Source organism: Ailuropoda melanoleuca, chromosome 12 (assembly GCF_002007445.2).
Source record: "Ailuropoda melanoleuca isolate Jingjing chromosome 12, ASM200744v2, whole genome shotgun sequence".
Classification (NCBI taxonomy): domain Eukaryota; kingdom Metazoa; phylum Chordata; class Mammalia; order Carnivora; family Ursidae; genus Ailuropoda; species Ailuropoda melanoleuca.
In genome coordinates this window covers 67,853,078-67,874,196 of record NC_048229.1, presented here as the reverse complement: position 1 = coordinate 67,874,196, position 21,119 = coordinate 67,853,078, and the positions used below count along the sequence as shown (strand labels likewise).

The window sequence follows — 21,119 nt, the reverse complement described above, 5'->3', positions numbered from 1 at the left end:
ACCTGAGCTGAAACCAAAAGCCTGATGTCTAACCGACTGCACCTCCCAAGCACCCCTTAACCACCACTTTTTAACTCATTATTGTCATAATATTGTATCAGGGCTGTTATACGCATTAATCCTGCCCTAACATTCACAAGAATTCTATAAAGTAGGTATATATTTTACAGTGATATTGCAGGGCTCAGAGTGGTAGGAAGGACTTAATAAGATGTCTGACTGCAAAGACAGCGGCTTTTACACTTGGCCACAATTTACATTTACTTGAGTAATCTCATCTATTGTTTACACTCACAGCAATCATGTGAGATAGCTCAGAGCAGTTGTGTGACTTGCCCAAGGAACACAGCTAGTAAGGAGCTGTAATTTTTAACAACTTGTTTCTTTTTTTCCTGTGGGGGTAATATTTTTCCTGTACCCCAACTAAATGCCAATATATCTAAGTCCTCCCATACATTTAGTTATTACATCGAGGTAATTATCTAGTTAGAATCTCCTGTAAGAAGGGTTTTAGATGTTGAACATGACACAGAGGCCAAAAAAATGTTATCTTCCCTAAATCCAGCGGAGTGAGCAGGCAGGCACCATCCAGAAATAGCATTCAGGTTTTCTCCTCTTTTTTTTTGCAACAGCGATAAGATTAAGGTATAAGGGCAAGTTAAGATCTTGGGGGTGTTTGGTTTGTAATTTTCGCTGATCTCCCTATCGACCTCATCTCCCAGGTCTCCTTTTTCTTTTTCTACCCTGTCCTAAGGGAGTTAACCTTTTCAGCTGCCTTCAAGGAGCCTACTTTCCTACTTTCCAACTCCCAGTCGTGGGAGAGAATACTTCCTCTTTTGATTCTCCTGGTCTACCTCGAGCAGACGCTCCCAGAGCCTGAGTCTCTCTTTCAGGGTTAAAGCTGCTGATAACAAGGCTACTTGGGAGTGAGCGCTTTCTCAACACCGTCTTGGAAGGTGGGTCACTATTCTGGCAGAAGGGAGAGGGCAGTGGAATTTGTTCTGAGTAGGGATGGTTATGCAAAATGCAAGGAGGAAGAGGAAGTTGGTGAGTCAGAAAGGAAAACACGACTTGGCTGGCAGTGAGCCTCTCTAAAGCAGTGGAGAAGCCTAAGCTATTCTCAAGGTAAGAAGAGAGTTTTCTCTGTCTGCACCTCCACAGTGGGGCCATTGTCCTGGGGCTCCTGGGGGGGAGAATCAGAAAACCTTCCACAGCTAAGCTAAGGATTTTAAGGGCAATGGCAGAGGAGGGGGTTGTGGCGGGGGCTAAATGAGAATCACCTGGAGAATCTCCCTGAAAAAGCACAAGCTGCTTGGCAGCACCTCCCTCATCCTCACCCCGCTCCATCTCCAAAAGGATCTGAGAAAGCCTGGAATGCTAGTGGGGCTGTCCTGATACATGTTTTGTGCATGGTCCCCTGATGCATCTACCTTACTCAGATCCTGGCTGCTGAGTTCAAGTTTCTATACATCTTGTAGCTTCTCTGCTCAGACGCTGGAGAGTGGCAGATAGGAGGTGGAGGGAGCTGTAGGTTTTCTCTAGCTCAGGAGAAGGTGTCCTGTGATCACTGAATGCTCTCAGCCCTGAGACGCAACAGACCTGGGTTCTGATTCAAGTAGGGCTTTTCCACCATTGAGTCAATCAGTTACAATTCAGTTTACTTATTCTGAAAAACCGGTGTGTGGATTATCAGTGTGCTGTGTTGTCATGATTGGGGCTGAATGGGGCTTCAGAGCTGTGGAATGCTATTCAGATGTAAAAGAAGGTTAAGTTAGGAGGCCGGCACATGAGCCCAAGTAGAAGAGACTTCTGTCTAAAACTTCTAGTTGGAATTGAAATACGTTTATATGGGCAAAATAAAACTATCTTGTCCTACCTTCCTTACCTGCATCAAGGAGGGCACCTCAAGCACTGAAAACTGCTCTACAAATGATGTCATCAGGTCATCATTTGGTAAATGTTGCCAGCAGTGTTGCTGGCACACTGGAGATAGAGCAGTGGTGAGGACCCAGGTCCAACCCTCCTGGCACTTTCAGTTACTATACTGGTTATAGCATATTTGTAACATATATTATAACATATACTATATGTTACTATATGGTCACCTTTGCCCAGGTGCTTCTCCCCGTGGTCTTCCTGGGTCTAGAGGTATATGTGTGGATTTCAGTTTCCCCAACCCAACTCTGATCTCTTGGTTTGTGAAACTATCTTCTTTCATCTCCAATTTTGGGTTATGGGAGCATAATCTCACTGGGGAATCTAAATTAGGAATGTGCCAGGGGCTGGAATCCAGGGCTCTTAAATTGCTGCCTGTTATTTGTTTCCCTCAGAATTCCTCATTTTGTTTCTCTCTCTTTTTTTTTTTTAAGATTTTATTTATTTATTTGACAGAGAGAGAGAGAGCACAAGCAGGGGGAGGGCAGGCAGAGGGAGAGGCAGACTCCCGACGGAGCAGGGAGCCTGACAAGACTCAAGGCAGGGCTCGGTCCCAGGACCCCAGGATCATGACCTGAGCTGAAGGCAGGTGCTTAACCAACTGAGCCACCTAGGCACCCCCGCTCATTTTGTTTCTAAAAGGCTACACAGTACCCATTTGGGGGTCATCCATAATTCAGCCCTCAGTCATCAGGCTGCTGGATGAGGTCATGTTGATGATGGTGATGTTTTTTAAGAACAATACCACTCACCCCTCATTGGTGCAACCTGTTTTTAAATTATTTGGGGAGCCAGTGATGACAAGATGTGCTGAGGGTTTTCTCTGTTTTTTTTTTTTTTTCTAACTGAGCTAGTTAGAAAAGAGAAGTAGTCTGAGTGGTCTTATGCCCTGCAATACAGCTTTTCTTTCTTTCTTCTTTTTTTTTTTTTTAAGATTTAGTTATTTTTAAAGATTTATTTATTTATTTATTTATTTAGGGAGAGGGAGATAAAGGAGAGAAGCAGACTCCCCGCTGAGCGGGGCTGATCTCACAACCCGAAGATCATGACCTGAGCCGAAATCAAGAGTCAGATGCTCAACCAACTGAGCCACCTAGATGTTCTGCTTTTATTTTTTATTAATTTAAAAAAAATAACGTTCATGGTTTTTTTTTTCTTTCTAGTTTTCATTAATACATACTCAGTGTAGAAACTCCTTTATTTTTTTTTTGGAGTAAGGTTAACTGTGCCATACCATCAAACCTATGCCTCTAACTTTATTAATATTTTGCTCCATGCAATTGAGATAGTTTTGGTTCTGTGCTTAATACTCAACAGAATCACCTAAATTTTAGTAACTGATACTACAGAGACACCCATGTGCACCCATGTGCACAGAAAAGGACAAGTTTCTGTTTCTCATGGATCTCATTCAGTTATCTGCTTTCCAGCTGTGATTATTCCTCTTCCCATTTTCAGCTACTGATTTATTCAACAGGCGTGTTTGAAGAGCCTTAAGTTTCATATACCTGTAAACAAGATAAGACATAGCATTTACCCTTAAGTTTCCACAGCCCAGTGGTAGAAACATTCTTCTACAGCTATTTACTATAGAGTAAGAGCTGGATGCTACTGAAAAGTTTAGAGGACAACTAAATCTTGGGAGTAAGGGCTTCTAAATTACAGGAAAGAACTGAAAGTAAAGCACGGGACTGGGAGGGGATCAAAGACCAGACCATGAAGACCCCTGGGTACAAGACTTGTTGATTTTGATATAATCCTATATGTGCTGGAAGGTTACCGAAGGATTTCAAGGAGGGGACTGATAGACTCGTGCTTTAGAAAAGAGAGACAGAAGAGAGAGGCTACTTACTATCAAAGGCCAGGCCAGAGATGAGCAGACCGGGGATTCTGACAACAGGGAGGGCAGGATTCAAGTTTGCAACTGAACAGCCAGGGAAGAACACTTGGGAAGGTGGACTTGGACTCTGAAATGGAGTCGTGTCACACACTTCTCACAAACACCGACTCCAAGGACTACAGATGAGGTTAGTGCAGGACAGGGGGAGAGGTAGTGGTTAGATTAGAGGAGATTGCCATAGAAAACCTGACTTGCCCTTTCTTCATGGAGCCACATGTGCTCACTTCTCCCAGCCCCTCAAGAGGATCCATCTCTACTGCTGATTACAATCTCTGCAGACAGGAGCTTTGCCTATGGTATTCCCTGGCTGTTCTGGCTAGCCCCATCATGGGTTGCCTCTAGGAAGTACCTAGATCCCAGTGACAAGAGATGGGACTCACTTTACAAAAGTGTATTTTCTTTCTGGGCAGGGTGAGTGCTCATGGTAAGAAAAAGCTGAGAAAGAAATTGAAGGGTTTCCATGGGAATTCCTGAGAACCGTGAACAACTGAAGCCTGAGGACAACTGGGGACGGAGTTGGAAGGTCTGGCTCCAGCTCTGAGACATAATGGGCATGAGGCCAGGAGATACTGGTAGCCAAGAAGGACTAGGAGCCATTGATCCTGCTCAGGATACTGAGTTGGCCCAAAGCCAGGATTGGGGAGAGACAGTATAACTTTGAAAGGTCCACATTCCTAATCCTTAAGAAATGTTAGCTTCTTTTTGAGTTGATTACAGGCCCTGCATATAAAATTCTATCACGGTTTCCTTATAAATGTGCAAAGGTCAAGTTCTTCCCTTCTTTACTTTCTCTGTCTTTTGCTCTGTTGTTTCCTATCTTTGTTCCAAATTTTTCCAGATACTTATTTTACCTTTGGGAGAGGGTCTCTTGCTAAAGTCATTTCCTCAGTCTTTGGGAGCTGGGGGTTGAAGAGGGCAATCTTGGGCTATTATTAATAATGTCTTAGTTTCTAATCATTTCCTCTTGGGCCTGAGTTTGAAAGACCTAAGAGCATATCTTAGCCCGTCCTGTTCTAACGTTCAGGGGAAAGAAAGGAATTACCACTCACTGACATTTCCCCGGCACATACCAAAGTAATCTTGGCCACAAAAGAGAGATGATCCTCACTGGATCCTTTTGGCACATCAGGAGGAAATGCATTGTTGTAATGAATGGAAGAGAAGTGTCTCTATGCCACTGCACAAGGTTTGGCTTGGGTCAGTACACACTTCCCAGAAGGCTCAGGGGACTTCCAAGGGAAGCCCATGAGCTGGCAAAGCCTGCTCTACCTCTTCAGGAAGCAAGCTATAAACTCCAAGAGTCACATCTGTGGCTGCCCAGTTCCTCCTCGAAAATCTCCTCCCTAGAATGTCTGCAGTTTTGGATATAGTGAATGGTTTATGACCAGTATGAAGGCCATCTGGGTGATAGATAAGCTACGCACACACACACGTGTATTTTTTGACCCTGCAATTCCCCTTCTGAGGATTTAGCTTACATACACGTGTAGTGATATATAAACATCAGGTCATTACTGAAGTTTTTGAAATGGCAAAAGAGCTGGAAATAAGTCAAATGCCCAGCTATGAGGAAACTAGTTAAATAAATTGTGGTGTATCTGTATAATAGAATTCTATGTAGTGGTAAAATGGAGTGAGGAAATGCTTTATGTGCTACCATGGAAACCTCACCAAGACATACTGTAAAGTTAAACAAGCAAGGTGTGTATAACTTGCTACTTTTTCTGTTATAAAGAGGTGGAAAAATGAACACTATGTACACATTTGAATTTTCTTGGATGTGTAGAAAGCAACTGAAAAGACACATAAAAAAATGAACCCAGTTGCTACTGGGGGCAAGGTGGGAAATGGGCAGATAGGGCACCTGTACTGAAGTAGGCTTTCGCTGTACAGTAATGACCAAATACCAGCTGGCAGATTCATCCTAGCTGTGAGTACAGAAGAAGTAACTGATTCAGCAGCTGGTAAAATTCTTAGGTGTTCTTTCCCCCAGGAAAATACTGTGACCTGTCGCTAAGGTATGTCATTAACCCTGTTTACAAAGAGCTCTAGAAATTTTCTAACTTATGACTATAGTCTTCATCCACAGACATAACTGCTTATCATTTTATTTCCCCCCGTCTGTTAAAGACTTGCAGTGTGACAGGCTAGACTCAGGCTGGTAAGCACTTCCCTTATGCCCTGCATGCAGAATTGTAGGAAGCCTTCTTTTATTTATTTATTTGACAGAGCAAGCAGGGGGAGCAGCAGGCAGAGGGAGAAGCTGGCTCACTGAGCAGGGAGCCCGATGTGCCTATGTGCCTATGTGGGGCTCAATTCCAGGATCTTGCAGTTATGACCCACAGTCAAGTCCAAGGCAGAAGCATAACAACTGAGCCACCCAGGCGGCCGAGGAAGCCTTCTTTTAAATTCTAAGTCTGTGGGTTTAATGTCCGTGATAATGATACTTTTTAAAACAATTTGAACCGTGTAACTATTACTCATTAAAAACTTTTTAAAAATAACTGATAAGATCTGTCACCAGGAAAATAACAAACCTTAAATCCAGCTCCAATTACTGTCTAGAAATATATTTTCTTTTTTTCCTTAAAAAAATTTTTTTTTAAGATTTTATTTATTGGGGCGCCTGGGTGACTCAGTTGGTTAAGTGTCTGACTTTGGCTCAGGTCATGATCCCAGGGTCCTGTGATGAGCTCCACTTTGGGCTTCCTGCTGAGCAGGGAGTCTGCCTCTCCCTCTGCCCCTCCCCCTGTTCGTGCTCTCCACACTCTGGCTCTCTCTCTCTCAAATAAATAAAATCTTCCAAAAAAAAAAGATTTTATTTATTTATGTGACAGAGAGAAAGAGCAAAGTAGGGACAGCAGCAGAGGGAAAGGGAGATAGCAGGCTCTCTGCTGAGCAGGAAGCCTGATGTGGGGCTTGATCCCAGGACCCAGAGAATTATGACCTGAGCCCAAGGCAGATGCTTAACCGACTGAGCCACCCAGGCACCTCCTAGAAATATATTTTCTTTGTTAAAGCTGGAAGGAAGAATATCTTGGGTATACAATGATTTGCAAATTAGCACCTTGTGGGCGCCTGGCTGGCTCAGTCGGTGGAGCATGGGACTCTTGATCTCAGGATCGTGAATTCAAGCCCCATGTTGGGTGTACAGATTACTTAAAAATAAAATGTTTAAAAAAATTGTCACCTTACTACTATTGATGTTTTACACTATGTGAAACAGTTATTCTCTCTATCTCTCAATAGTTGTTTATGTTAGGAAGTCGCCCAAAGTGATCCAGATTCATCTTAACCGTTAAAGAACCCTTAACCTTAAACCCTTAAAAAAACCCTCAGAATAATATTTTAGTATGGCACTGGGAACCATAGTCTTTTCATACAAAGTGAGCCTTTCTTATAAAGGGAGAAAGCTGAGGGTTGCCACCAGTATGTATGAGCCTTAGTGTGAATTACTAAGTGGAATTCATTTCTCTAGATATTTTTTAAAAGATTTTATTTATTTATTCATTTAGAGAGTATAAGTGGGGGGAGGGGCAGAGGGAGAGAGAGAATCCCAAGAAGATTCCCCACTGAGCATGGAGCCCAACTGGGGCTCAATCCCAGGACCCTGAGATCATGACCTGAGCCAAAATCAAGAGTTGGCCACTTAACTGACTGAGCTACCCAGGCGCCCCTCTCTAGATAGTTAACATCTAACAACTGGAAAATCATCCTAATGTTCTTACTCTGTTGGACCAAAATACTGTCACCTACGAGAACATTTTTTAATAAGAAATATCTTAAAATTTTGATGAGATGGCATTCCCTAGGGTTGTGCAGTACACAACCTGGCCATCTGCACTGAGCTGCCCTGATCGGGTTATGTCAAGCAGTTAAGCATTCCCCCAAGCAGCAGCACAGCAGCTAATAGGCCGCAAGTATCAGTACCGCGGCTCTTAGTGTGGCTCGCCACACTTCCATAGAGTCAGCTGCTAAGAAGACAATTCAAGCCAAATAGATTCAGATAGTTTCTTAGCTACACAGATGTAAGGTCACTATTGGGTCAGTTCCTCATGTCCCTAGTCCCACAGGATGACGTCAAATTGGAGGGGACCAGATGACAGGTGCCATTGGCACTTGGTTCTGCCACTGAGGAGACAACTCCAAACTCAAGCCACACAGTTTTATAGCCTGCAACCATATCCTTCAGGGGATTGAAAGGCCTATGCTTGCTTGAGATGAAGGAAGGTAATGAGAAATGGCGGATGGCAATCTCCCTCAAGATAGGAGAGGTGGGTGAACAATGGCCTTGAGGTAGTTCCTCCCAAGTCAGCTTATCTCCCTTAGTTTAGGAAGGAATCACAGAGCATTCAACCAAAATTTGGTCAGACTGTGGCTATACTTTGCCTAAGTGGCCTGTGTGGAGACATGCATGTCACCAAGGTGGCAGGGTAGAGCTATTCCTCCTAGTCAATGAAATATGGCTACGTTCAGGCATTTTTGGCAGCTCACTGGACAACAAAGACCAGGAGGGAGGAAGTAAAGAGCCTAAAATAAGTAGAACTTATTGACAAACTGACTGCAAGGGACGGGAATTGATTTAGAGAAGGATTTTTGTAGTTGGTTGCCAGAAGTTCCCAGAACTATACGTTGCTTCTTGCTGGGGGTCAGGGAAGAAATGGCTTTGGCAAGAAAGGGGATGGAAGGCAGACACCAAGACAGAACCCCAACATAGCCCTTCTGTTTGTTCCTTAAAGGTCTTCCACTTCCACTTTGGCACGATGATACTGCCAAAAAAAATGAGGCCACTGCTGTTTCTGGTTTCCCAGATGGCCATCTTTGCTCTATTCTTTCATCTGTATGGCCACAGCTTCAACTCCCTACCCACGAAGGAGGAGCCCAAGCCCATGCATGTGCTGGTCCTGTCTTCCTGGCGCTCTGGCTCTTCTTTTGTGGGACAGCTTTTTGGGCAGCACCCGGATGTCTTCTACCTGATGGAGCCCGCCTGGCACATCTGGACGACCTTCACGCAGAGCACTGCCTGGAGGCTGCACATGGCAGTGAGGGACCTGATCCGTGCCGTTTTTCTGTGCGACATGAGTGTCTTTGATGCCTACATGAAACCCGGTCCTCGAAGACAGTCCAGCCTCTTCCAGTGGGAGAACAGCCGGGCCCTGTGTTCACCGCCTGCTTGCAACATCTTCTCCCGGGATATGATCATACCACAGGCTCACTGCAAGCTCCTGTGCAATCAACAGCCCTTCGAGGTGGTAGAGAAGGCCTGTCGCTCCTACAGCCACGTGGTGCTCAAGGAGGTGCGCTTCTTCAACCTGCAGGTGCTCTACCCACTGCTGAGAGACCCTTCCCTCAATCTGCACATTGTGCACCTGGTACGGGACCCCCGGGCAGTGTTCCGTTCCCGAGAACACACCGCAGGGGAACTCATGATTGATAGCCGCATTGTGATGGGGGAGCATTGGGAGAAACTCAAGGAGGAGGAACAGCCTTACTATGTGATGCAGGTCATCTGCCAAAGCCAGCTGGAGATCTATAAGGCTGTGCAGTCCTTGCCCAAAGCCCTGAGGCAACGCTACATGCTCATACGCTATGAGGACCTGGTCCGGGACCCCATTGCTCAGACTGCCCAAATGTATAAATATGTGGGACTGAAATTCTTGCCCCATCTCCAGACCTGGGTGTACAACATCACTCGAGGCAAGGGCATGGGTAATCACGCCTTCCACACTAATGCCAGGAATGCCCTCAACGTCTCCCAGGCCTGGCGCTGGACCTTGCCTTACCAAAAGGTTTCTCGACTTCAAAAAGTCTGCAATGATACCATGACTTTGCTGGGCTACCATCTTGTCAGATCTGAGCAAGAGCAGAAAAACCTGTCACTGGATCTTCTGTCTACATGGACTCCCTCCAAGTAAGTCCATCAAGAGGGTGGAAGGAGCTCTGTTCCCACTTGGCACCAGCCTCGGCCACGTTAACTGAAAGCTTCTGAGCCTTAATTACATCTCTGTTGGTATACATGTGAGCATGAGTTGCACCCACACATGCTCAGGCTGAGAAAGTTTCGTGTCTCTGCTCATGCATAGAAGAGATTCAGCAGGACATTCCATCACTGAACAAGGAGTACTGCCTTTCTTCCCTTCTTGGCCTTCCTATCCGTGTGTACCTCAAAGACGTTGTGGCCTGGGGTCCTATTTGGCACCACACAGTATCAGTGGAGTAAATCCATAAAATTCTCTGTCCACATTGCCCAGTGGGAAAAGGAAGAAACAGGAAAACCAGGGAAATAGGTCTTCCGCCAAAGAGCCCACCAGCACATTCCACAGAGATACGAACTCTGAGCCCATGGAACTCCTGGTGGATTAAAAAAGGCAACAGAGAACAGGACTGGATGCTTATGGTGAGCTTGGCCATCACAGCTATCACTTATCACAAAAACAAAATAAGATCTCTGCACAACAGAGCAAGCTCTTAAATTCATGGGGGCGGCTAGGCCTGATGCGGACATCATCTCCCCTCAGTATTTTCCTGTCACACAGAAGATTTTTGACTTGTGAAGCTGCCATCCGTTAACACTAAAATTCCAAATAGGATTCTGTTAGGAGTTTCCCCTGTTATGCTTTCTAATTACTTAGTAGTAGATGCTAATTCTTATAGGATCCTAACCTGATGGCATAAGCATCTTTATAGATTTTTTTATACTTTTACTATTATCTATTACCCACACATAAAAAAAATTGCTAAGACAATATTTGGTGTTAGATGATGAACTGAGTCTAAACTGATCAATACTGACCATCACATTGTGCTCTTAAGAATCTGTAGGCAACTAACAACTAAGCCCTTTCTTTCTTGTGTGAGGTGTGAGTTGTGATAATGTTGTATATATCACCCTAGGGTCCGGGCAAAGGGTTCTTTTAATGTGGTCCTCGGCCAGAGGACCTCAGGTCTAGTAGAGCTGGTGCTGTTCAGCTCTTCTGGGTCACCTCTCCACATGATAGAGGTTGTTGCTTCCAGTCTTTGCAGCACTCCCTGGGTCTAGTGATGTATCAGAATCCACTGTTAGAAATTCATTTTGCCATGCCCCACCTCAGATCTGCTGGAACTGGGATCTGCCACCATGGGAGCTGGGATTCTGCATGTTGATCAAGCAATCCTGGTGATCCTTTCCTGGCCAGCCTGGCAATACCACACCCTCCACCAGGGAGCAGCACCTTTTGCCTTTTCAGCACATGCCAAGTATCCACGCTGCTGACTCCTGACACTGGTGCTGTCCTTGGGTTGGAAGGAATAGGAAGAAGGTCTATATTTGTCTGGAACTTCAGGGATCTTTGAGTCCTGACTTGCTTAATACTTCACTTTGTCCAAACCTGAAAGATACCATCACTTCATTTTCCCTTTTGTTCCAACTCCCACTTTGGACGAGGGCCTCACCTCAGACAGTACCCCAATGGCAGATGGGAATTCTCAAGCTTGAGTCTGCCAAGGAGCTCTTGGTCTCTGGTACTACCTGAGGTTCCTGAGCAGCTGCCTTTGCCAGCTGGCTCCAGCAAAGTTCATTTATATGTGGCTCTAAAGGAGTGAATTTATTCTACCATATAAACCCAAGCCACTCTAGACACACCTCAAGAGCCTAGCTAGGATCTCCCGAGCAAATGCTTCTTGCCTCTACAAACCTTCCAAAACTGTGAAAAGTTTCCCCAATATTGAAAATAAGGCCAGGGCAGTAGGTGATGGTGCAAAGAGAGTGAAGAAGACCAGTGGGGGGGACAGACAGTGATAAACTCAATCAACTCTGATTTCCCCTTTGAAATTCCAGCCTCCCGCTGAGTTTTCTTAATGTTAGCAACGTCCTTAGGAACCATCTCTGCGGCATGCTGGAGTACAGAGCTGCTTGCTTCTCCTTCTCCAAAGGAGTCGTTATGTGCTCATGGGCGCATGGGCTCTGGAACCATGCTGCGTGGGTGACACTACTATTACCAGCTGGGTGACCTCCGGCAAGTCCCTTAACATCTCCGTGTCTCCATTCCCTCAACTGTAGGGTGGGTAGATTAATGGTGGCACTGACTTCTTGGAGTTACTGGGAAGGCTGATGAGTTAATAAATGGAACATGTGTAGCAAGCATCTGGCACATAAGCAGGCACTCATTAAGTGATAGCTGTGACTATGTTGGTAACATGACTGGTTTTAGCTCTCAAGGACCGTCTTCCATCATTTCTGGTAACATCCTCGTTAAGGTGATGCTCAACAGCAGATCACAAGCCCTTCTGGCATTTCTGATCAAACTGATACAATTAGATTTATAGCTGTCTGATATTCTATTTTATCTACATCAGTTGTTCTTAACCCAAGGTGATTTTGTTCCCCAGGGGACATTGGTCAATGTCTAGAGACATTTTTGGTTGTCACCACCGGTGGAGTGGGTGTTACTGGCATCCACTGGGGAGTGACCTGGATTGCTGCTAAACCTCCGACAATGTTCAGCCCCCACCCCCCACCAAAAATTCTCTGGTCCAAAATGTCACTAGCATAGCTGTTAAAAAACCCTACTCTGCATTCATCAGACGCTGAATACATGCAGGATGAAGAGCAGATGATTCCAAAAGATTTCTCTTCTCTCCTCATTCAGTCACATTCAGTCTTAACTCAAACAGTACACCCCCTGGCCAAGCATCCTGACTGGGGAGATGTCACAATGTCCTAGGGCTCTTCTGGCACCCACTCAAGTCATCTCAAAGGGAGTAAGTAGTGCAGCAGATATAGAAATACAGAGCAGCATTACAGGGGTCTGAGGAGAGAAAGTGAGCAAAGCCAGGCTTCCTGGGACCAGTCATGCACTGGCCATAATTGGTCTTGGCTTACATCCACCCTAATTCAGTCAGCTGTGGCCAGAAGAGCTTAACAGGGGCAAAGCATAGTCATTTAGGGCCTTGGGGAAGATGGGCAGGACAAATGAAGCCAGAAGCAGACACTGTGCTAGACAAACGAGCTGTCTATCATGTCTGGGAACAAAAGAATCACTCATGAATGTCAAAACATTCCACAGGCACGACAGGATTTAAACGATGGCTCCCTAGGGGCGCCTGGGTGGCTCAGTCGTTAAGTGTCTGCCTTCAGCTCAGGTCATCATCTCAGGGTCCTGGGATCGAGCCCCGCATCGGGGTCCCTGCCCAGCAGGAAACCTGCTTCTCCCTCTCCCACTCCCCCTGCTTGTGTTCCCTCTCTTGCTGCCTCTCTCTGTGTCAAATAAATAAATAAAATCTTGAAAAATAAATAAATAAATAAATAAATAAACAAACAAACCATGGCTCCCCAATCTTTTTTCCGTTATCACCTCCCCCCTTCAGCAAGCCTATGGTAGGTATTTTTGTTCTAATCGCCTTCTATTATGAAATGTTAACACCACAAATATATTGCATATTTTTATGCAGTTTTAATGGCCCTCCAAAGGGCCATAAATTATTGTAGTACCTACGTTTGTTGCCCCCCACAAAACATTTTTTACCCCGTTGGTGGCAACAGCATTTCCACTGAGAATGCATGATCTAGACCACTGTCCCTAATACTTAGCTCCATCCCCAGCTCCTATTTTCCTCAACATGTCTTTTGTCGGCCCCCCAGACTATGTTTCTTGCTCTCACCAATAAGATTTGTACATGGCTCAACCATAATTAAATGTGATTTTGCAAAATAATACACATGAGAGCAACTTGTACACTGTAAGGACCTACGAAAACGTTGCTAATAATAATAATAATAATAATAATAATAATAATACAGGCAACTCTCATTGCCACCCTCCCTGCCAGCACTAATCTTAACTATTTGGGATGGCCGCTGGCCCTGTTTGCCTCGCCACATTTCAAGATGGCTTCTTGTGGTCCTGGAAGAACATACTGTTTGTTTTTTAAGTTTATGACAAGAATTGAGAACAAGTGGGACATGCACATAGCATTGCTCTTCATAAAGAATGAGGTGTGTTTCAAAAAAGAAAGCTATTGTTCCATCCTAAATCAATATGGATTTAAGTGGCTAATGACAGATAATGTAAACATGGTGGATGAGAGGGATAAAGGATCGTGCCTTTTAGGTAGGGGTGAAGTGAACTCCTGATTACTGATCAAATGATGAGATAAACCAAACGGTGAGACTTGAACAGATGCAGTACGTGTACACACACACGCACGCGCACACACACACACACACAGAGCACAGCATTCTGGAAGCAAATAAGCTTGAAAAAGTTGACAAAACTACATTTAACCAGGTTTTCAAATGCAAGACCCTCAGAACTTTGAATATGTTCATATGATATTAAGAATGGAAAAGAGCAGNATGTACACACACACGCACGCGCACACACACACACACACACACACAGAGCACAGCATTCTGGAAGCAAATAAGCTTGAAAAAGTTGACAAAACTACATTTAACCAGGTTTTCAAATGCAAGACCCTCAGAACTTTGAATATGTTCATATGATATTAAGAATGGAAAAGAGCAGACAGTGGTTCTCCCAAACTTCTTTGACCAAGGAAGTTTTTTTTTTTTTTACCCTCAATATACCTCTTAACATTTGTCAGGAGAATGTTTCGAGAAAGGCCAGTCTGAGAGATGCTGAGTGGTCGTCAGCAATCCTAACCCTGATGACCTCAACACTCTGTTTCTTTTTGCCTCCTCCAGAGCCCAGGCCAGAAATGCTGAATGGAGGAGATTGCACGCAGGCAGTTAATTCACAGGGGCTTTATGATCGCCCACATCAATTTGTGGTTACTTCAACACTCACCTACAACTCTTTCTCCCTTAGCATAAGAGCTTTCCCTAGTCAGCTTCCGGCTGCATACTTTCCCCTCCTCCCAGAGAAAAGAAAAGCCACCCAATACTGGACTTTTCCACTCCTCACTGCAAACGTCTGAAGCTCCCCTAGCATTCTGTCTTCCTCCTTATACCGTGTTAAAAGACAGAGACTGTTCTGTCTCCTGTTGAAGGCCAGCCTCCCCACTTTCAGAGCTTTGGATTCTATCCCCTCACCTTTTCAAGAACTGTATATTTTTAATATTCACTCCCCCTTGACTCAACTTCTCTTCAACTGAATCCTTCTCTTTGGCTTTTTAACTCAGTATATACTCCCCTCCTGAAAAAAAATCTCTCTTGTTCCCATATCCTTATCCAACTACAGATCTTCCACTTACGATGGGGGTTAAACCCATCCTAGGTCAAAAATACATAAGTAAAAAATGCATGTAATACCTTAACTTAACATCATAGCTTAGCCTCGCCTACCTTAAACATTCTCAGAACATTTACATTAGCCTACAGCTGGACAAAATCATCTCCCACAAAACCCATTTTGTAAAAAAACCCTGAATATCTCCTGCAACTCACTGAATACTGTACTGAAAGTGAAAAACTAAACAGCTGTATGGGTACAGAATGCTTGTCAGTGTATCAGCTCTTTACCCTCATGATGGTGTGGCTTACTGGGAGCTGCAGCTCCCCGCCCTGTCCAGGCCCATGACAGAACTGAACCACATATCTATCACTGGAGAGGGAGGAGATAAAAATTCAAACTTTGATATATGGTTTCTACTGTATGCATATTGTTTTCACACCATTGTAAAGTCAAAAATTGTTAGGCTGAACCGTTGGAAGTTGGGGGCCATTTTTACTAGCCTCTCCTCTTAAGAATTGTCCATAGTTATCGGCTTTTTATTTTCTCACCTTGTACTTCCTCTTCCACTCACTTCAATCTTGATTTTGCCCCCTTCTCTAAGCTGATCTAGATAACAAAATTCCACGTTATTCATTCACTCAGTGGACATTTCCCAATTCTCATTTCATCTGAACTCTCAGCAGCAAATTTGATCAAGAACTTCCTCCTTCTTCACTGGNAAAATTGTTAGGCTGAACCGTTGGAAGTTGGGGGCCATTTTTACTAGCCTCTCCTCTTAAGAATTGTCCATAGTTATCGGCTTTTTATTTTCTCACCTTGTACTTCCTCTTCCACTCACTTCAATCTTGATTTTGCCCCCTTCTCTAAGCTGATCTAGATAACAAAATTCCACGTTATTCATTCACTCAGTGGACATTTCCCAATTCTCATTTCATCTGAACTCTCAGCAGCAAATTTGATCAAGAACTTCCTCCTTCTTCACTGGGTGTTACACGCAACTAATGAATCATCAAGCTTTACATCGGAAGCCGGGGATGTACCTTATGGTGACTAACATAATATAATAAAAAATCATTAAAAATAAATAAATAAAAATAAATAAATAAAGAAAGAAAGAACTTCCTCCTTCTTGAGACACTGTATCCTAGTTTTCCTCCTATTTCTCTAGCACTTCTCAATTTTTTGTAGAATTAGTCTCTTCTACCTATTAGTAAAAGGCGAAAGATTTATACGATCTGAAGAGAAACCAAAGTATCTTCTGCCTACCTATTAAATGTTGGAGTTACTTTAAGGCACAACATAGATCCTCTTCTTTTCCCACTCTATGCTTTCTCTCTAGACTATCTCATTTACACCCACATAGTTTTTAAAAACCACCTACGTAGAGATGACAGACACACACACACACATATATAAATATATATCTTTGACACATATTTTCTCTGAGCTCCAGATCTGTAAATCCAATCACTGATCAATGTCCCTTGAACATCTCAAAAGATACCTCAGACTCAGTATGTCCAAACATCACAGTCATGATTTTCCCCTCCTCCACCCTAGACTATGACAAACATATTCAACCCTTCTGGGTCTCTTCCCCACCTTTTCAACATGTTGCCAAAAAAAAAAAAATCACAAAACTGGACTTTGCCCTTGACTTCTCCCACCAATCAGTCACCACCAGCTGTCAATTCTACCTCATCAACATTTCTTAAGTTCATTTTCTTCCCTTTTTCTTGTCCCTCCAAATCCTCACCCTGTTTTTTCATGCCATCACCATCTCTCTCCTGAAGCACTGACTGGTCTTCCTGCCTCCAAGGTTCCTACTTCAATACAATCTACATTGTACTGAAAATTCAGAAACTCTGAATTTCTTAATACAGTTTAGATAGCCCTTCATGGTCTGGCTCCTTCCCTTGTCACTCCCTCTGAGGCTGTACTTTCCCACCATCTCAAATTAGTAGTTCTACCAATGTGCCACATACATGTTTGGATCTTAGATCATTCCGTCTCTTCTACCTAGAATATGCTATTCTGCCCAACCCTAACTTCTCTGGCTCATTTTTAAAATTCCTTCTCAACTAAAACATCTCCTCTGGGAGTTTTTCCCAGCTTGACCCTTAGACCTCTGTCCAGTGTCACTTGTACCGGCTTTCTACCATCACAGCATTTATTACAATATAATAAAACCATCTAATGTATGTGTCTTTGAGCTCTTTGAAGGCAGAAACTATCTTGTTCACTGTGTTATAACCGATGCCTAGCACAGTTCCTGGCACTCATTAAATGTTTAATAAATGAACCCTTGATCTTTATTATATGTAAAGAGCTCATTCTTTATATAATACTTAGAAAAAACAACTAATCACAGAACTTTCTATTTTGAGAAACACAGTGACATGTTTAAAGATTCAGATAAGGGGCACCTGGGTGGCTCAGTCGGTTAAGTGTCTGCCATCAGCTTAGGTCACAATCCCAGGGTCCTGGGACTGAGCCCCATACTGGGCTCTCTGCTGTGGGGAACCTGCTTCTCCTTCTCCCTCTGCCTGCCACTCTGCCTACTTGTGCGCTCTCTCTCTCTGTCAAATAAATTAAATCTTAAAAAAAAATTCAGATAAGAAAGAACCAACATTTAAAAGTTTCCTGTTTGAAAGAAATAAGGGAAGTTGAATCTCAAAGGCAACAGCTCAGAAGTGCTAGGTCAAGTGGGGTGGCAGATGGGAGGTAGGGGATAAAGCAGAGATTCAGAAATTAACTTGACATGTATTTCTAATGGTGATATTACTGTGGCAGGAGGAGCTGCAAATTATGCTGGTTTCTGAAGAGCGGCATGTGTTCACACGGTGTAGCATATGAATGAATCAAGTGCCACCTGGAAGCATATGACAAATACTTGCTTAGTGACTGCCCTCTAACTGGCTTTTAGCCAAATCTCCAAGCAGAAAAATTTACCAATATTAAGCTAGATGGAATAATAAAAAAAGAAGACTAAAATTACTAAAATCGAAAAAATAAACTATGACAGAATGAAAAAAATGAAAAAGGGACACAATTATAGAAAATAAAAGAGACTTGAAAAATAGGTATCTATCCTAAACAATTTTATGATATGTGAAAATTTAGAGAAAATGGACATGTTAGTTTATTTAGGTAGGGAGGGGCAGAGGGAACAGGAGAGAAAGAACCTTAAGCAGGCTCCACGCCCAGCACAGACAGAGCCCCACACAGGCTCTCAACCCTGGCATCATGACCTGGGCCAAAATCAAGAGTTGGACGCTTAAACTTCTGAGCCACCCAGTCGTTCTGAGAAACTGGATATTTTAAAGAAAGATGTAATTTATTAAACTGACTATGGAAGAAACAGAAAATATAAGTGGGCTTGTAACTTATAACTATGAAAGAAATTGAATCAGTATCTTAAAATCTACCACCTATTGTGGTTTGATTTCTCGTGCAGCTTGACTTCTGAAAAAGAATAAATGCTAGATTACACTTGCATTACTATTTCCAATCAGTGGCAATTCAGTTCTTCATCAGAAACGAATAAATCAACATTCTGATATCTATCTATTTGAATAAGAAGCAAAAAATCCTAAGAGTCATGCTAACTCCTAGGCATGGCAGCTGAATCCCGATTGAGTCCCACAGGCGGTCATGGTTCCTTTTGTGTTTAAGTCTTACATCCTTTATTTAGGGGATTTCCTTAGAAAAAGAAAAAAAACGTTCTTTCAAACATTTTCCTGAAAGGGATGTGCAAATAAAAATTTAAGAAAATCAAGCTGAACATGTATCTAAAGAAAGTGGAAATGAATAAGAATATATCAAGACTTAAACCTTGTTACATTTAAATATGCTTCTTAAGAAAACCCGGAAATTTGTGAATTTTCCAAAAAAAAAAATGATGTATAGAAGGAAACACCTTGAAACTTTTAAACCTAAGCTCTCATAAAGCTTATTTATCAAAATCTCAATGAAAACTGAGGAGTCAATTAATATACATAAAAACAGTGATTCTTAAACTTAACTAATGGTTCACTGTAATTCTGTGTATGAATTAGAAATAACTAGAAAATTTATTATAATTTTACTATGTATTAAATTGAACCATATGAAATTATATACAAAATGATATTTTACCATTTGAACATATTAAAAAATGGCAATTCTCTATGACCCAATGTGTTTATTAAAGGAGAAAAAAAAAGTGTCCAGTCTATGCTGAACTATTTTTAGTTGTTCAAAATTTATTTATTACTAATTATTATCTTTTATTCTGTTTTAATACTCCCTGCAAAGAAACAAGAATCGGGGCAAATGGTTTATGAGAACATTGCAGGAGACATATTTAAAGTGGAGAGAATTCTATTTACTGAAATTTATTTTATTTAAAAATTGAGACAAAGATCACCATTATTCAAATCTTGCATTATTCAATCTTATTCAAGACAGCAGTTGCAGAACACTGCACTGGGTAGGAATGTACTTTGGTACCTGAAACTAAAGAACATATGTTCTTGATCTCAGGGTTGTGAGTTTGAGCCCTACGTTGGGTGTAGAGATTATTTAAAATAAAACCTTAGGGACGCCTTGGTAGCTCAGTTGGTTAAGCAACCAACTCCGGATTTTGGCTCAAGTCATGATCTCAGGGTCATCAAGCCCCGTGTCGGGCTCTGCACTGGGCATGGAGCCTGCTTAATTTTCTCTCTCTCTCTTTCTCTCTTTCTCCACCTCTGCCCCCCTCCCCACCCCACTCACACACATGTGCATTTTTTCACTCTCTCTCAAAAATAAATAAATAGAGAGATAACAAAATCTTTTTAAAAAGATAAGATAGTACTGATATAAAGATAGACAAATAATGGAATGGAACAGAGAGTCCAAAAATGAACTTATACATATATTGTCAAATAATCTTTGACAAGTGTGCTAAGACCACCCAATGGGGAAAGAATAGTCTTTTCAACAAATGGCACTGGGACAATTAGATATCCGTATGTAAAAGAATGAAGTTGGACTCCTACCTCACACCATATACAAAAATTAACTCAAATGAATCACAGGCCTATGTGTAAGAGTTAAGACTATAAAACCCTTAGAAGAAAACATAAAAGTAAATCTTCATGAACTTTGGTTAGGCAATGTTTTCTTAGATATGACATCAAAAGCACAAGCAACTAAAGGAAAAAAAGATTAGCTGGACTTCATCAAAATTAAAAACTTCTGTGCCTCAAAGGACACCACCAAGAAAGTGAAAAGATAACCCACAGAATGGGAGAAAATATTTTCAAATCATACATCTGATAAGGAATGTATGTGGATCTGGAATATACAAAAAACTGTTATACTTCAACAATAAAAAGAAAACTGATCCAATGAAAAAAAGGATGCGAACGGACATTTCTCCAAAGAAGACATACAAATGGCCAATACACATATGAAAAGATGCTCAAAATCATTAGTCATTAGGGAAGCACAAATTAAAACCACAATTAGGTACCTACTATGATGGCTGACATCAACAAGGCAAATAATAAATGTTTTGCAGTTCCTCAAAGGTTAAACATACAGTCACCACATAACCAAGCAGTTCCACTTGTAGGAATATGCTCAAGAAAAATGAAAACAGGGGCGCCTGGGTGGCACAGTGGTTAGGCATCTGCCTTCGGCTCAGGGCGTGATCCCGGCGTTATGGGATCGAGCCCCACATCAAGCTCCTCTACTATGAGCCTGCTTCTTCCTCTCCCACTCCCCCTGCTTGTTTTCCCTCTCTTGCTGGCTGTCTCTATTTCTGTTGAATAAATGAAATCTTTAAAAAAAAAAAAAGAAAAAAAAGAAAAATGAAAACATATACCACACAAAAATTTGTACCTGAATTTTTATAGCAACATTATTGATAATGTCCAAAAAGTGGAAACAACCCAGATAGTCATCAACCAATGAATGGAGAGACAAAAGTAGTATATTTATATAGTGTAATATTCTACCATAAAAGAGAATGAAGTACTGATTATGTGCTACAACATGAACCTTGAAAACATCATACTACAGACATGAAAAAACACCGTAAAAGACCATATATTGTATGATTTCATTTACATGAAATGTCCAGA

The 21,119-nt window shown here is 42.4% G+C and overlaps 1 protein-coding gene across 1 annotated transcript; it reads left to right on the top strand.

Annotated features, from left to right (window-relative positions):
- The first annotated feature begins 1,065 nt into the window (after positions 1 to 1,065).
- CHST4 (carbohydrate sulfotransferase 4) lies at positions 1,066 to 9,793 on the top strand. The gene is made up of 2 exons (XM_002920935.4): positions 1,066 to 1,125; positions 8,575 to 9,793. Exon 2 carries the CDS (start codon positions 8,599 to 8,601, stop codon positions 9,748 to 9,750), a length of 1,152 nt encoding a protein of 383 aa, XP_002920981.2. The 5' UTR covers positions 1,066 to 1,125; positions 8,575 to 8,598; the 3' UTR covers positions 9,751 to 9,793.
- Positions 9,794 to 21,119: the final 11,326 nt, after the last annotated feature.